Source organism: Lonchura striata, chromosome 4A (genome assembly GCF_050655825.1).
Source record: "Lonchura striata isolate lonStrDom1 chromosome 4A, ASM5065582v1, whole genome shotgun sequence".
In the NCBI taxonomy this organism is placed as follows: Eukaryota; Metazoa; Chordata; class Aves; order Passeriformes; family Estrildidae; genus Lonchura; species Lonchura striata.
The window spans coordinates 17,343,321-17,360,184 of record NC_140742.1 but is presented as its reverse complement, the minus strand read 5'-3'; the positions used below and the strand labels follow the sequence as shown (position 1 = coordinate 17,360,184).

Genomic DNA, 16,864 nt, shown 5'->3' with positions numbered 1-16,864 from the left:
AAGGAAAGTGTCATCATTGTGTTTAAAGGTGCCCTCTGCTCATTCCCTGCCAGTGCTGGGGCTAAGGGGCACAGCCAGTCTTGGTACAGCTGAGGGAGGTGCAAAAGCTGTCTGAGGTGAAAATATTGGAGTTGTGCTCCAAGGGCCCTGTGGGCAGCATGTTTTTAAATATCCCTGTGACTTTTAACTTGGCTGAACACTGATGGAAGGCAGTGGGCAGCTCAGGCTGGATGTGGCTGTCTGTGTTGGTCTGGGAAGTGTCCTGGGACGAGTCCCATGTCCGGAATGTTGTGCTGAGGTGTCCCAACACTGACCAGCCCCATTGCTGTGTCAGCTGTGCCCAGCCTGAGCAGCTTTTGCCTTTATCTTAAAAGCAGAACCACTCTGCACACAGTAAATAAAACTAAATTCATCAGTTCAAGCAAAAAGTAGTTTTGAAGTTGGATAGATTTTCAATGTTTATGGAAAGCCAAATGTCCTAAATGTTCCCAGCTGCAGGAGCCTGGAAAAATGCTGGTGTTGCAGCACCAGCACCAGTAATCACATGGTGTCTGTACTTCCCAGACCTGCTCAGGTGTCAGATAACCCCCTGTGCACCTCTGTGCTGTGGAACCCACCTTGGGGATGTGGCCGGGGACAGGGCACCAGCAGAATGACAAATGTGGCTCTGGGAAAGCTGTGCTGCTGTGAAGGGTCTGGAGAAGCTCTGCCCTGCCGTGTGGCTGGGATGAGTAGGATGAGTTCATCCTGTGTGTGACCCTTTCATCCAGCCACAGCTCCTGTTCCTGCTTCCCCCAGAGGAGCTGGCTCAGGGGTCACTGGAGGAGTGTTGGGAAGGGGCTTGGCCCGAGTGGGGACACTGCCCTGGAGAAGGGCAGGAGCGCAGGGGGAGATGGGGTCACCCCTCGGGTGTGTGCTCAGCCACCCCCAAGGTCTTATCTCAAACACCACCCTGGCCTTGTGTGCACAAAACCTGTTTGAGAATGAGTGAGTTGGAACTGGTACCTGAGGTACTCCTCAAAGCCCATCCAGCCACACCAGCTGCTTTGGGAATGCAGCGTTGCTCACTTCCCTGGATTCTCGCCATGCCCACGAGCAGCAGCGGCAGAGGACGCGTGCCCTGGCCGTGTCTGGTGTGGTGACCTGCCCTGCTCGGTGGCATCTCGGTGCCAGATACCTCCTGGCACAGCGAGGGAGGAGCCTGAGAATCCCTGGCATTTGCTGGTCTCCTGCCCCAGCGCAGGTGGGAGGTGACAGCCTTGGTGTTCTCCATGATGAGAATTCAGCAGCTCTGGGGCAGTTTTGGAAAAAGCAATAACCAGTGCTGTCCCAAGGGGTGCAGATGTCTTTGTCTCCACATCAACACAGGAACTTCAGCCCTTCTCCTTCAGGAATGCTCCATCCCTGGGTGCCCTTCCAGGAACGTCTCAGCCACAGTCTGGCAGCAGCAGCAGCACATCTCTCTGGATGTCCAGCCAGATGGGACAACACCAGGACATCTTCATTGCCTTCCAGCAGTTTCTAGATTTTCTGGAGTTCTTCGGAGTTTCTGGAATCCCTCTGCAGTTTTGGGCTCTCCATCACTGTCTCCACATGAGGTGAGTCTTTGAGGCCTCCTCTCCTTTTCCCCCTTGGAGAAAGGAGCCCCAGGCTGTGCATTCCACCCAGAAGAGCTTCCCACAGGCAGCAGGGTCTCCATGGGGATGTCCCTCAGGGCACATGGATATTGCCACTTGTATGTCAGTCTCCAGACAATCCATCCCTGTGGCCTGGATCATGAGCCAAAGCCAGGGAGAAAGGCACTGCCGTGCTGGGCTCCACGTTGGCCTCTCCCAGGCAGCTCCCCTCTGTTCCTGCACCCTCCATAGTGAGACTCCAGCACTTTCCCACCTCTTTGCTGGAGCCTCCTCCCTCCTGCTCTGCACAGCTGTCCCAGGATAATGTTTCCCCCGGAGCAGGCCCACCCCTCTCGGGTGGAAGGAGGAGGGTTGAAGAGATGCCTTTGTCCCTTTTGCTATGGTGTTTCCAGACCCACAGCCTTGTGTGTAGAACAGCTCTGGGGTCAGGGGCACAGTGGGGTTTCTGGGGATCACAGCCATCCCCTGCACCAGCCTTTGCCTCCCCTTTGAGAGAAGTTTCCAGCTGGCTGTTGTGACTTTGAATCCCATGGAATCTACATGAGCTGAGACCCCAGACAAACACTTTCCTTTTGCTGACTTGGGAGATTCTGTTAGCTTGAAGCAACCCAAACATGTTTTCCTCTCAAACTTTCCTAGCAAGGTCCATCTGCCAGCCCTGTAACCCGTCCAGGTTGAAGGAGCAGTTGGCATCTTCAGCTGGGGTAAGAGCTGGGCCAGAGGGGATGGGATGGGGTGGAGAGATGAGTGTGTCCACACAAACCCGCTGTGCATCACAGCCCCCTCCTGTGCCACTCAAAATGCACCCCATGTCTCTGGTGGTTCCCTCTGCTCCTGTTCAGCTCCCAGGTCACTCAGGTCACTCACATCTTCAGTTGCTTTGCTGAACCAGAATCAAACAATGTAGATTCCTGTGAAAGAACAATTTGGGTGGGATTTAGCAGTGCTGAATTCCCCATTTAATGAATGCACTGCACAGGACAGGACACCAGCCTTTACCAAGGGCTTTCCAGTACATTCTTTGTGGATTTTGCTTTTTTGCAAGTATGAGTTTTTTGAACACAGATCCTGAAAAGGTGTTTTACAGCATCCCTGGTACCTGCGTGTCCCTTTGTGGCAGGAGGCTCTGCTGGAGCATCTCTTTGAGTTGGGTATCAGAAGAACACATCCAGTGTTGCCCCCATGGGCAAAATCATCTCTCTTTGGAGTTGGTAAAAAATGTACTTGGCATTGCTGAGATCAGGTTTTGACCTCCATTTAGAAAAGGAGCACAATCTTAACCACCAGATTTATCTTCAAGCACAACGGAAAGCCTTGGCTGGAGGGAGCAGGATCATCCCAGGGGGCAGAGCAAGGCTCCAGGGCTGAGGGATTTCCCTTCATGCAGGGGAAGGTCAAAAGTGCACCTGAGGACATGTCTCGTGATTGAGCCCCCAACACAGCAGCCAGGACGAGATGTTTCAGCAGTGACTCAGAGGAAGAAGCTAAATAAACTCTTTTTATTTCAAACACAGGATTAAATTCCTTCATGTCTGGATCATTGAAGGTAAAGCTCCTGTAATCTCCTCATTGCCAAACCCAGCCTGTTGTCTGGTGGCTGCTGGACCTGCTGGGACAGTGAAGGGACATGGCAGGGACATGGGAGGTGGCAGAGAAGGCGAGAGACAGTCGGGAGCAGAGCTGGCCTCTAGGGCTGCTGCTCCATTAGTGATGTAGCTCATGAAGAAGCTGGTGTGGATCATCTCCAGGTCACGGAAAATGTCCTGGGAATTCACAGGCTGAAGATGAAGGAGCTGAAGGTGTTGCCATGACTGTTTTGCAAGAAGGAGGAGGTTAAGAAACAGCACTGGACAAAGCAGTTGTGGTAAGGAAAAGCCAGAGGCACCACAGCTGTAGTTGTTCAGGTTTTTGCACACCCCAGAGAACCCTTTTTACTGTCAGCCTCTCCTCGTGCTGCAAAGTTCCTGTGCCTCTGCAACCACACCTGGTCCCACCGTGTGCTGAAATCCCTCTCTGCTGATCACAGGGGACAAAACATGAGCTGGCATCATTGCTGGAAGCTTTCCCTGCAGGTCTGTGACATCCCAAGCAGGCAGCAAAGGGCAGGCGTGGCACAAGTGTCACTTGAGGGCCTGTGCTGGCTCAGCCAAGCCTCCCCCATGAGTGTCCCTGGCCTGGCCTGGCTGGAGGAGGGCTGTGCTCCCTGGCACTGTTGGGCACCAACTGGGAATACGGGACTCGTTCAGGGATGCCACATGTCATCAGGTTTGCTGAGCCCAGGTGGAAGCAGAGGAAAGGCAACAGGACTGTGGGACCAGGCAGCTTCTGCAGAGGAAAATGCCACACAGCCATGAACATCCAAGCACTGCCTGCAGCAGGGGATGACCCTCATGCACGGTAATTGCCTAAAAGTTGAGGGGGTTTTAGAATTGCTGCTGTTGCTTTCTATTTCTCCATGGATTTTTCATGGTGCTGCAGGTAAACCTCATGCAAGATGTGCTGGTTTTATTGCAGGACTGATGGGTCCACCCAAAACACAGCAGATGCTCCAAATGTTTGTCCTCTTGGTTTTGAGCAGGATGGTAAATCCACGAGGGTGCCTCATGCCCCAAGGAGACCGAGCCGGTGCTTCCCAGACCTGTGATTTGATGTCATCTTCCTGCAGGAGTTTGGGGCTTAGGTAATTGATCTTTACTGCACAAAGCCCTTTCAGAGGTGGATTTATTGTTCATGTTGCTGGGGAAATACCGGGTTAGTTGTTGAAGAGGGCCAAAAAAAAAGGGCTAGCAAGAAATCTATAATATAAAGACAATTTTATTGCCGATAAGCTCTTAAAACGCATTTTTTTTTTCCTGTTTCAGTAGGACCTTATTCTTCCTGATGAAAATCCGGTCATAGCATCTCTCATTAAAAATAAAATTATTTTGAAATAAATAAATATATAAAATAAATATCATATACATTTTATAAATAGTTTTGTCCTTATGCACAGTATCCATGCTTACATCTGAATTATGTTCCTTGCCCCATTCCCACCCCAACAGCAGGAAGAACCCCACAAATCAGGACCAGTCCATGGAGCATCATCCATGTAGCAAACTCCCAGGCTGCTTAAGCAGGGCACCACTCAAAGGCTTTTCCTTAGCAGGGAACTATCCCAGCTCAGCAGCAGCATCTGCAGCAGTTCTGTGGTCTTTGTTTTCTTCTCTTCATTTTTAGTTTGTTTTGGGGCCTTCTTTTCCCCAGTGATCATTTGCTTACCTGCTCGTTCTTTTAAGCAACCGTAACATTGAATATTCAGCCTCTCTTGTAGCAACCGGGTAACAAAAGTGAACAAAAATGGAAGATTAAATGTAGGGTTCCCTCCCTTCCCCTAGCCCCACCCCATAAATAACCCAGGTTCGATATACACTGGAAACAAGGAGGAACAGCAGTGTCTGAATTCAATGTAAGTGCTTCCCTAGGTCATCTACTCTTACAGGAATGATGGAATGACTATTAATAGAGTGCTCTGGGAAAAAGCTTGGGAGCCCAAGTATGTACACTGACACCGCAGGAACCATCACCTGTAGTGGAAGAGGTCTCTGTACATGGCAGGGATTTTGGCAGGGTCCACAGGCCGGGGTAAGAAGTGGGTGAATTTCTGGTGTCTCTTAGTCCTGTACCCCTCGCGGGGGGAGCCGTCCTTGTTGAGGGCCACGTAGTACTGGCGCTCCGAGTCGGGGTGCTTGTACAGCGTCGAGGCGTACGTGTTGTACCAGTTCTCCTCAAACTGCTCGCGGAAAACGCACTCCCGGGTGAGCTTCTTCTGCCGTGGGCAGCGCAGCAGGGCAGCAAGGAGACACAAAGAGACATGTCAAAAAGGTAAAAGAGAAAGCATTGTCACCATTCCTTACTTTGTTTTTCTAGCATTTTCCCAGCTGCCTTCTCCTGGCTCCCCTGAGGATGAAGACTGTGCTGCTGGGGATGCTCCCCCTGTATGAAAACTAGAAATGGGCATAATCCAAGACCCAAGGACCTCTGGAGCTGGAGGAGGAAGGGGACAAAAGCAGGAGAAGGTGGGTGTGGATTTTGCAAAGATGCTCCATGAATACATGAGACAGGTACACAACAAAGCTGCAAACCTGTCCAGGTGTGGGGTGGTCATGCCACCAGGCAGGGACACGCCCCTCATAGCAGCCCCCTCCAAGGTACCACACACCCCAAATCCCCTCTTTTGGGTGAGAGAAGCAGCAGGCAGCACATCTGAAGGGTCTAAATAGGAAAACAGGAGCAAGCACTGCTTTGGAAGTTCAGGGCACAGAGTTGGATGCACTGAGATGGGAATGAAAGCATGGCTCAGGATTTTACCTCCTGGAGTGGCAGTGACCTGTGATGGGAGGCTGTAACAAGACCCAGAGGGATGTGGGATGTCAGACCCCAGGGAAGATTTAGGGTGGTGATAGGTGATGTGATGAGGGTGTGCAGCTGGTGCACCCCATGCTGGCGTGGGGACACAGATGGCACTGGTGTCACCACAGACAGAGCCAGCCTTCCCATCCAGCCCTTACAGCTGGGGGCTCTTGGCAGTGGCTGTTTGATGATGGACTTTTCATTCATGTCGTGTTCCTTCCGTCTCCCTACCATCTCCATGTGTCAGCTACAGGGATGTGCCTGGCTGCAGTGGGAGCAAGGCTGTCCCTCTGCCCCACAAGGACAAAGGTAGCTTTGCCAGCTCTGCTGTGCTGTCACAGAGGGTCCAGCCCCCCCGTCCCATCCCACAAGGGTACTGCCAGGGTGACTGGAAGCCCTTTCAGCTGAAGGGCAGCCTGCAAATGTAGAGTGCTCTAATATTACAGCCACTGTCCCTCCGCTGTAAACTATCTGGGCAGGGAATGTGTCCCCTCCACGGCACACTGAGTGCTCAGTAAATGTTACTGCCTGCAGTAAATGTGTTTTGTAACACAATCTAGGAGCTCACCTGTGCTCAGAACCTGTTTTCAATGTTCTGCTGCTAATTAAATAAAGCCTGAGGTGAGTTGTGAGCCCTCCAAAAGTCCTAGGCCACAGCCTTGGCCATCTGAGACCCACAGAACTGCAGGCTTCTCTTCCCAGCTCTGTCAATAAATACAGGCTGGGTTTTTTCCCTCCTCTCAGATGCCATCTACTTGGAATATGTTGGAACCTGATGACTGGCTGAACTCTGGCTGTTGCTTTGTCCCCATTCCCCCGAGCTGCATTGGGCAGTTTGGAGTACAGTGCTTGTGGAAAATGTTTGGCGAGTCTGGGGTGATTCTGCAAGGTGTGATTTATTCCTTTCCAAGCCCTGGGATGTCCCCACTGAACCTGACACCACACAGGCAGCACAAGGTGCTGCCCACAACTTTTGCTGCCCTAAGTATTAGTGGCATTTCTGAAATCCTTGGGGAGCTTTGCAGAAATGCTGGCACGAGGTCAACAGGGACAGGCGGAAAAGCTCTGTGTCCTGAGGGGACTCCACGTGTCGCTGTGGGGATGGTTGGCCCTGGCTGCATCAACACAGGCATCAAGCAAAATTGGCACAGAGGGAAATAATAAACTTGCTGAAAATTTAAAAATACTGCTGTACTGTGATCTCCCAAAATACCATTGTAATGCTAATGCTGTTGTCAGGCGCTGTTTTATGGACCTTTAATTAAGAATACTGTAGTGGCTTTTGAGTTCCAAAAGCCATCATTGTACAACCCACGTGTCCCAGATTTTAAAACTCCGAGGTTATTTGGGGACCTGGCTCGTGACACTGGAAGTTTGGATGAGCCTTTTGAGTGTGTGTCCCTGCAGTGTCCTGCCTGGTGCATAAGATCCCAGAATGGTTTGGGTTGGAAAAAACCTTAAAGCTCACCTCATTACAGACCCCTGCCATGGGCAGGGACAGCTCCCACAACTGTCTTCAGGTCAATTCTGTTTCCAGATTCAGTGCTGTAAAATGTTACCCTATTTTTGTTTCTGTGTTGTAACATGAACATGGGATCTAGAATTTAATTAACCCATCATGAAACTCAATTCACAATCAGAGCTGCAGGGTTTGAATTCAAAGAGGGGGGGATACAAGGGCTCATGTTCTCCAGCAGTCATGAGTGAAAGCTGAAACTCCAGGAGCTGCTGAGCAGCCTTAGAATTTGACAGGAGAGGTGCTGCTCCAGCTCTGCTTTGTGACGTGTTCTTCAGGAGATTTTGTGTTTTGTGTAATCCTGGTGATTTTTTTTTTTTCTGTTTTGCACATTTTTAATTTAACCACTGTTTTGCATTTAACTGCTGTGCAGGGCAGAAGCTGTTACAGAAATGAGATGGGAGAAGAACAGTTATTGGTGCATGCAGTGTTTGATGATCAGAGAATCACAGAGTGGTTTGGGTTGGAAGGGACATAAAGCTCATCCCTGCCCTGGGCAGAGACACCTTCCACTGTCCCACATTGCTCCAAGCCCCATCCAGCCTGGCCTTGGACACTTGCTGGGATGGGGCAGTCACAGCTTCTGTGGACAACTATCTCATATAAACATCAGCAGATGTGTCTTAAATGATGGAAGGGTCTGTGGTAGTCTCAGGTGGAAATGTGACAGGGAAAAATGAGCTGAACTCATGATTTACTGTTTGCCAAACAAAGGTTTTCTTACAGCTTCTGGGTATGCAGAGTACATGAGTTTTAACTTGTACAATGAGGCTTATCTGATGGTGAGAGGAAGTGCTGCCTTTTGCTTTGGTTTAAAACTGGTTTATTTAGTTTTATTTTTACAGTGATCCACCCTTAATTGAGCTAAATAATTACGAATTGAGCTAAATTAACCTGTAGGAAGCACCTCTGCCCAGCTGTTAAGATCTGACATTTTGACTGTAAGTCATAACAATTAATGAGTTTACACATTTGGTTTTTAGTCAAAACATGGAAAATTTTAGCCTGAAAAGGGGACTTCTAGGAAATCATGAACAGCAGCCCTAAACTTCAGATTCTGTTGGTTAAAGAGCTGTAATACAAAGATAAGACCTGCAGATAGGTGCAGACCTGACCACAAGGAGAATGCAACTGATGTGTTACTCAGGCTGTATAAACACATAAACAGTTCGTAGCTTTATGCTTAATGTCCCCCTGCCTTTACCTGGCCATTGTCACATCATTTGTGAAAGGCAAAACCTCAGTGTGATGTCTGGGGGCTGGGCACCACTGTGGGTTCCTACAGCAGGAGTGAATCCTCCCTCAAACCTGATTTCCTATATATCATTTATGTTAAAACAGCAGTGGCATCAAGGGTAGGATGGAAATCACGGGCACCACAAGGACGTGGAGGGCCTGTGACAGAGCATTTGTGACACAGCTGAGGCCACAGGCTGCAGTCAGCCCAGCCTGAACTTACCGACCCATAGAGCTCGCCTCTCTCATTCATGCCGAGGTAGAGTCCGGAGTCCACCCCACGGATGCTCACCAGCCCCACTGCCAGGCTAATAAACTCCAAAATCCCTAAAAAAGAAAAAAACCTGCAAATCATACAGAGGGAAAAAAACAACACCCAGCATCAGCAACAAAAACAAACCAGCCATTCCCAGCAACAATACAGTTCTTAACTCTGTACTCCCATCTGTGCGCAATCTTCTGATTTCCAGTCTGGGCTTCTCCCCAGCATTGTGAATTTGAGTTGCCCAAGAGGGATTGTCTTTGCTAATGAGAAAAGCTTTGCAAGGTTTTGTTGGTTTGAGTTTGGATTTTTTTCATAATTATCACCAAGAAGACAGATGTAGAAACTTGGGCCTGGCCACTAGCAATGTCAGAAGGCTGTTACCATGCTACATTTTATTCTTCAACAAAATGAGTGCCGTTTTGTCTTCTAGAATAAGATGATAGTCCTACAGGTTTTAAAGTCATGGGTACAGTAAAAAGAAGTGAAAAGCACTAGAAGAGATGTCTGTGAGGACTATCTTCATCCTGGCACTCCAGTGGCATACTTGCCAACCCAAATGTATATACAAGCCATAGGGATAAAATCCAGCTTCAAAGCACGCAGGTAAAAATGCATCTTCCTCTGCAGCCATCGGAGCCATGACACTGCCAGTCCTTTCTCTGTCACCCCCTGCCACTGTTACTGCCAGAACCCCTTCCTGCCCACTATGTCCTGCTGCCTGACCCAGCCTCCTGCCAGCCTCTTCCCAGTCCAGCAGCATCTGTCCCAGCCATCCCTAGACCTGCAACAGCAACTGTTTTACCCACGGGCTGCAGCCTGCTATGATGGTGGCAGCCTCATTTCCTCTGGAAGGAAGCAGCAGGGTCTGGCTACTGCACCCCCACAGCTGCAGCTGTTTCAATGGGGAAAGACTTGTAACAGGAGAACCTTTGGTGAAGCACTTAAAAACAAACGGCCCCGTCCCAACACCACAAGTGGTGGGGACCTTCAATCTTCCCAGGAAGACTGCCTGAAGGCAGTGGTGGGACTGTGTTATTATGGATTTCACACACTACCTATGTAGAGGTCACAGGCAGTTGTGCCAGTGTCCAGTGCAGCATTAATTATCTGGGAGGCAGGAAGGAAGAGGGTTTTCCTCATCTCATTTGATGACTGTATGTCCCCATTGACTGGAGGGGAAAGCTGCTCTAACCTTTAGCGTGGCTCCAGCTCTCCTAATATAGCTCCCAAAACATCTAGCCCTGGGTAATTGATGCTCTGATCAGGTAACCTCCGAGAGCTCTTCTTAAAAGTATTGCCTTGGTTTTAAGTATTGCCTCGTCACCGCGTGACAAGCGGCCACCTGAGCCAGCTGACTTCAGTGGCAGCCACAGCTCTGGGTCACCCCACAGCCTGGGGCATGGATGTGACAACTCTCAGATGACACTGCATCACTGCCTAAATACAGGACAGCCCAGACGGCGATGGATACCCCTGACCCACTTTGTGCAGTGCAGACTCATCGTCAGGTGCTGGCAGCTACGATGGCTGCAGAAATTCCTGCCTACCCTCAGACCTTCTGTCCTCCTTTTCCCCTGTGCATCTAATCCAGCCCTCCCTGAAACCAGTGGGTGCTAGAGGACATGAAATATGGACTTGGGAGCAGCAAGGCTTGGAGACAAACAGAGAAGCAAACACCACAAAACACTCTTTATGGACTGGAGCAGACATTTTACAGGCTGAAATATACTCAGCTACACATCCTGGCCTGGGGACACATCCTGCCTGCAGAAACATCAGGAACAGGCAGCCTAGGTAAGGAAGGCAGCCTTTCCAAGCCAGACAGGCACAGACCCTGGCTCTGTTCTTCTCAGTAGCTCTTGTGGTTTCTTAGCTGAAAAGAATCCCAAACAGGGAGGAGAGAGGTGCAGGATGAGAGGTGGTTTCCTCCCTTAACTGTCCACCAGTTCTGACATGAGGAAGTTACTGAACTGCTGAGTGCTTTTTCCCATCTGCAGACAAGAAATTAGCACAGTCACTCTTTGAAAAGAAGGGAGTGAGGAAAGATGGACAACTACAGGGAGCATAAAAAGTAAAGTAGGAATACAGAGATACACCCAGGCATGGGGGAGTCTTTCCTAGGCTGGAGACCAAGGAATATTCAAGTGAAACATATCAAGTAACTGGAGAATGGTAGATGGACCTTCCTGTAGATATAGACACAGTCCTCAGCATCAGTACTTTGTCTCCTGTCACTTCTGAGAAGCAGGAAAATGTTGTTGGTTCCACTGAGGAATGTCTAAAGCGGGGGAACTCAGATCTTGAGTATGCCCACACACGTGCTGTATGAGGCATATCAATCCAGATCTCCAAAGACCTGGGAAGGACCAAGCCAGGAGCAACATCAGCATCTTCCTTCTCTGAGCAACGAGGCATCCCTCAGCTGGTGCAAGTTGGATAGATATGGGTTTTGCAAATGGAATTTCTTCCAAGATGTGCCCATGACAATCTCTTCTGACAACATCCCTTGTAGTATTCCTCTTTTCTGATCTCTGAGTGGCATTTGGAGACATGCATGGAAGATAACTATGTTGAAAGAGCATTAAGAACGTAACTTGAGCCCACAAAAGTCAGGAGACAGAGTGAAGGCTGAAAATATGTGGGCGGATATCCATCCTGTCCTTAACTCACTCCAATTCTAGACAAAATTGCAGCTTCGTACATCTGATCTCCAGCAGCACAGGGAGTGGCCACTGGGGCCAGCTCAAGAATCTGCTTTCCAATTGTAGCGGTGTGTTTTTGTGGTAGACCATGCTTTTGTTTTTTTCTTTTGCTTTTTTTTTTCCTTCCCCCAGGACTTTCCTCTTTTTTTTCCCCCACTTTATTCATTCTCTTTGTTCCTTGAGTCTTTCCAGATAAGACTTGGAGAGATTTGATTAAGACTCTGACTGGATTCATTTACCACTAAAGCACTGAATAATCTCCTGAGCTTTGCCATAGCCAGACCCACACACTCTCGCCTTACTCTAAACCACCCCTCAAAGAAAAATTCAGCTCCCTGCACCTGTCTCTTCTTACATGACTGTATTCAGGAGCTGGGGTACAGAAACATCAGATGTTGTATTAATGGCTACAAACTTAAAGCTTCGGCTAAAAACCTCAACAACTGTTCAGCAACAGGTGCACTATGGTCTGAATGTCAAAATTACAGCCAAACTTTCTCTGGAGGTCTCAGCAGCTTCTCTAGGAGTCTGTGTAACATATCCATGAGCAGGTTTGTACCCCTGAAGAGCTTTGTTTTCTGCTTTTATTCATCTGCAGTGCAACCTCAAGGCCTCTTTCCTCCACTGCATGAATAGCACCGTTGGGTTCACTTCTTTAATGCTGCTGTAAAAGAGGCAGAAAAGGAGCAGTTCTTCCTGGCAGGGATTTTCCTGGCAAATTTCTCTCAGTTTCATTCTGGGAAGGATTGTCCTTGGGGTGTTAATGTCAGTCCAGACACCCTCCAGATTTTGATTGTCCTTTATTTCTTTGTTTGAGCAGATGCAGTGAGAGAGATACATTCTGGAAAACACTTTATTTTTTGGGGGGTGAACTTGCCAGAGCTGCCAGTTCAGAGACTGAATTTGGGCACTTCTGTAGTGCAAGAATGAGCTTTCTTCCAAGAAACCTAGAGGGCTTTTCCACATTTTGCATTAAAGCTCCTCTAGGAAAAATAAGTTGCACTCCATTGTTCTTGCAAGAATCTGTGGTTTTAGAAGTATAAAATATCACATTCCAGAAGACAGGTGTGATTTAGGAAAGCTCCAGTCCTTGACAGATAAGAGGCAGTAGTTCCTGTGATTGCTCAGCCAGTGTGGGTGGATGATGCCAGTACCTCCCATGTCCTACAGTCACACCCCCAAATGCTGTGGTACAAAAGAATCTCTTCTTTTAACCCTCACTGTTGGGACCTTGGGACTCCGTTCTGCATCAGCAGGTCTTTGGGTATTTTCCTCTCTGGAAGATGTGGATGTCTTGCACATCTGGTAGCTTTTGGGATAGCTGCTCATGGGAGGGTGCAGATACCCTCATGGAAGGGTGCAGATTCAGGGATTCTATCCCTGAATCCCTTCCAGATTAAGAGACAGGGATGCCAAGTCCTGTTCTACCCTACATCACACCTGCAGCTGGACACGTTCCTGGGCTGTGGCATCACAGCCATCCATGGAGCACCTTAATTATCTGCTCATTGTACCAGCGAGAACATTCCAGCCACGTGGGCTTGATCCTGGATTTCTAAGTATTTCTCCAGGTGCTTCAAGATTTAAGGCAGCTTTAAAGTGCTTCCCTGAACCCCTCATCTACCTCTGCATCCCTCACCATAGCTTTGGAGTCCCCAGAATCACTCAGGCTGCCTATTCCCATTATAAGTTACTTCTTTCTGACTGTTGCATGCAAAATTTAGGAATGCATCGATACATGACATCCTAATATGAACCATACCAGTAACATTGGAATTTAAATATTCATGGCTACTGAACACAGATGGTGAATACTTTGTGCCAATACATTATTGCTTTGAGTCTCTGCTGAAGCAAGGCTTAGTCCAACTTGATCTGAACGCAAGGATTCCAGTCTAATCCTTTGGGGCTTTGTCTTGCAATTACAACAAATAACTATTTATTTTACACCACCTCTGGGAAAACCCTGAAGCAGAAAACTATAATATCTGAAGTCTGGTCTAGTTTACAGAGCTGGATGCGGACTGCTAAAACACTTAGGGAATGCCAATGTTTCAATTTATTGAAATCACTGTGTGACTTAAACTTCAGTGTGCAAAATCCATGGAAAGTTTTAGCATGTCTAACATGTTTTTCCAAGTTGAAAAATATACTTGTTTTACTCAATCTTTATAAAAAAATGGACCTGAAATAAATGCTGCCATTTGAAACTGGCTGTTTAGTTCTACGAAGGTAGAGAAAAAGAACTGATAGACAGAAACACTACGTGGCAGCTTGAACTAAAACCAACCAGATGCAATGGGTTTGCTTTCAACTCTTTGAATGTGGAAACCCATTGCATATTACAGCACAAAAGGTTAAAAGATGGGTGTTTTCAGGAGGTAATTAAAGAGCACTCGCCCCACGAACATATTAGTGCCTGACTCTGACCCGCGGGTTATGACTTTCTTGTTGATTTAGGCAGGGACATGCCATGCACACACCTGGTGTTTATGGAAAGATAAGCTTCCCCAATTGTTCCAAAAACCTGCCTTACACCTCCAACAATAGCAGTGGCAGCACTTCTCGGAGTATCAGAACTGACTGGTTGCAAACAAGTAAAGGCAAAAAAATAATTCCTTTCACTGAGGAATTAAATCACTTGAAAACTGTAAAAAGTCTTGCAAGCACGTCTTGCAACCTGTTGACAACATAGCTGAGATCACTGGCATGGGACTTGTTGATAGCTTATACAGACACCTGCACTAGATGCTGGAGTAGCGGGAATTTCTCTTTACTGTGCTCAAACTGACTGTACTCTTTTGCCTGTGGCTTGGGATGCATTTTTTGAAGATTACATATAGTCTCATTAGAGGTCACTGCTCGTGTATGCCACTGATACAGGCACCGCAGTCTTCTAGCTTGGTCAGCAAGGTAAATCCATGGTACTCTGCCTATTGTTCCATCTTCTTTCTTCCGAGGTTCCCTAAGTGTTTTTCCCTCTTCAGCTTCCCCCTTTCCTTTCCAACAACCTTCCCAAACTTAGCTCCTGACACCCCTCCAGCCAACAGATCCCTGCCCGGGAGAAGCTCTTCTAATCAAAGTCATGCATATAAAAGAAAGCAGCTCACAAGTATCTACAGATGCCAGAAAGGAGGAGTTAAAAAAAAAAAAAAAAAAAAAAAAAAAGCCCGAAACAACTAAAAAAAGCAAGGAATTTCTTTTTCCAACCTAGGAATTTCCAAGAAATTCCAACGAGGAACGTCTCTGTTTTGCCTCCCTCCTCACCACTAACTTCAGAGGCAGAGCTAAAACTGGTCATCGTTCTCTTTTTTTAATTAATTTTTTTTTTAACTTTTTCTCTTTTTCCCCCTTGCAAAGGCATGTTTTAGTGCACCTGCAGAAAGGCTGAGCGCCGGGAGAGTAGGAAATTGGAAATAAAAACTCCCGCATTGCTGGGGAGTGAGCGCATTTGTTTAGGAGGCCAATTATATCCATCCCGGGATGATTTATATTAGCGGGGTAATTAGTTGTGCGCGCGGGGCACCTGCTCGGGCACCCCCCCGGCCCCTTACCGAAGCGGCTGTGGTCCTGCCGGGTGCCCTGCACCGTGCCGTTGGGGAAGATCTCCAGGTGGAAGCCGGTGCGGCAGTAGAGCTGCCGCCGCCGCAGGATGCCCTTGAGGTGAGCGAAGTCGGTGGGGGAGCCCCGCTGCAGCCGCCCCTCGATCTGCCCCAGGCGCTCGTTGAGGAAGCCGGGGGAGTCGGCGAGGGGCAGCCCGGCGCCCAGCGCGGGGGGAAAGCCGTGCAGGTCGGGGTCCAGCGCGCCCAGGAAGCCACCCACCTCGGCCATGGGCGCGGAGCGGAGCGGCCCCGGGGGCGCGGGCAGAGCGGCCGCTCAGAGCGCGGGCTGCGGCCGCCCGGCCCCGCGCTGCCGGCCCCGGCCCGGCCCCGCGCCGCCCGCGCCTCCCATCGCTGGATCCAGTGTCCCGCCGTCGGATGCGAACTGCACTTTATATACGTACACACTCCCCTTACATTGACATATTGGATATTTAAATGCAAGCCACACCTCACTGGCATCCCCTTTGGCTATTGCTTCCCTCCCCCCCCCCCCCCCCCTCATTCTCTGATGCATTTGGCTCTTTTTTTTCCCTTTAAAAAAAAAAGGGCCCGCTTCACTCCCTCTTTTATTATGAAAAAAATGGCAGGAAAAAGCTACACATCGCAGTGAGGCGTAACAGCTCTTGGCAGGTCCCCGCCAGCCGACGATGAAATCATGGAGCCCCCGCACGCACCCGCTCCCGCACCGCCGGCAGCCGGGGCCCCGCTCCCGGCCCTGCCCGGCCCCGCAGCCGCGGCCCCAGACCCCGCACGGGCCCGCTGGGTCGGACCCCAGCCGGGTCACCGGCCCCGGGGCCGTCGGCAGCCCCGGGGCTGTCGGTGCCGCCACCGCCGCAGCCCCGAGCGTGCCCCCCACCCACCGCCCCCCGGAACGGACACGGTGGAAAAAAGCAACACGTGAGGAGAGGGTCGAGTCGCGTTTTTCAGCCGAATGTGTAAAAACGGAATGTGATCTTTCTGAAAGGCGATCCCGCGGGCTGTACGGCCGGGTTACAGCCACCGAGAGGGGAGGGAGCCCGCGGCGGGGCCGGGCAGTGCCGCTCGCTGTCCCTCCCCACCTTCCCCATGTTGGAAACAGGTGTTTCCGCGCTCTCCCGGCCCGCCGACGCCGTATCCGCGGCGGCAGCTGCGGCCGCGCTGCAGACAGACGGAGCCGGCGGAGCGGCGGGCAGCGGGCACGGACGGGCCGGCAGGGCCCCAGGGCGGGGAGCGCCCCCGCCCTGCCCGGCAGGCGGCGCTGCTGCTCGCGCCGCGCCGCCCCGGGGCGCCGGGCCCATGGCGGTGCTGAGGGGGGCGGGCGGGCCCGGACCGGGCTGTCGTGTCCCGGGAGCGGGGTACCGCCCGCGCCCTCTGCCGTGCCCCGCCAGGGGACACAGGCTCCACAAACAACCAGAAGCACCCAAAACTGCTCCCAAGCCACCGGTCCGCTCTGCTGCAGCGGCTCCCCCGGGTGGCATCAGCGTGCAGAGCTGAGGCATCGGTGATGTCCTCCTCAGCGGGTCTCCCACACGGGG

The 16,864-nt window shown here is 50.3% G+C and overlaps 2 protein-coding genes across 2 annotated transcripts in view; one reads left to right on the top strand and one right to left on the bottom strand.

Moving 5' to 3' along the window:
- Positions 1–4,433: 4,433 nt before the first annotated feature.
- FGF16 (fibroblast growth factor 16) lies at positions 4,434–15,631 on the bottom strand. Its single transcript, XM_021525318.2, has 3 exons — positions 15,303–15,631; positions 9,005–9,108; positions 4,434–5,445 (listed from the first exon to the last, which is right to left on the bottom strand). Exons 1-3 carry the CDS (start codon positions 15,577–15,579, stop codon positions 5,200–5,202), a joined length of 627 nt encoding a protein of 208 aa, XP_021380993.1. The 5' UTR covers positions 15,580–15,631; the 3' UTR covers positions 4,434–5,199.
- The window catches only part of ZDHHC15 (zDHHC palmitoyltransferase 15), a 189,200-nt gene continuing 187,589 nt past the window's right edge, over positions 15,254–16,864 (top strand). The window contains exon 1 of the mRNA XM_085571022.1: positions 15,254–15,411. The gene's annotated coding sequence lies outside the window, so the exon portion shown is untranslated. The remainder of the gene's footprint in view (positions 15,412–16,864) is intronic.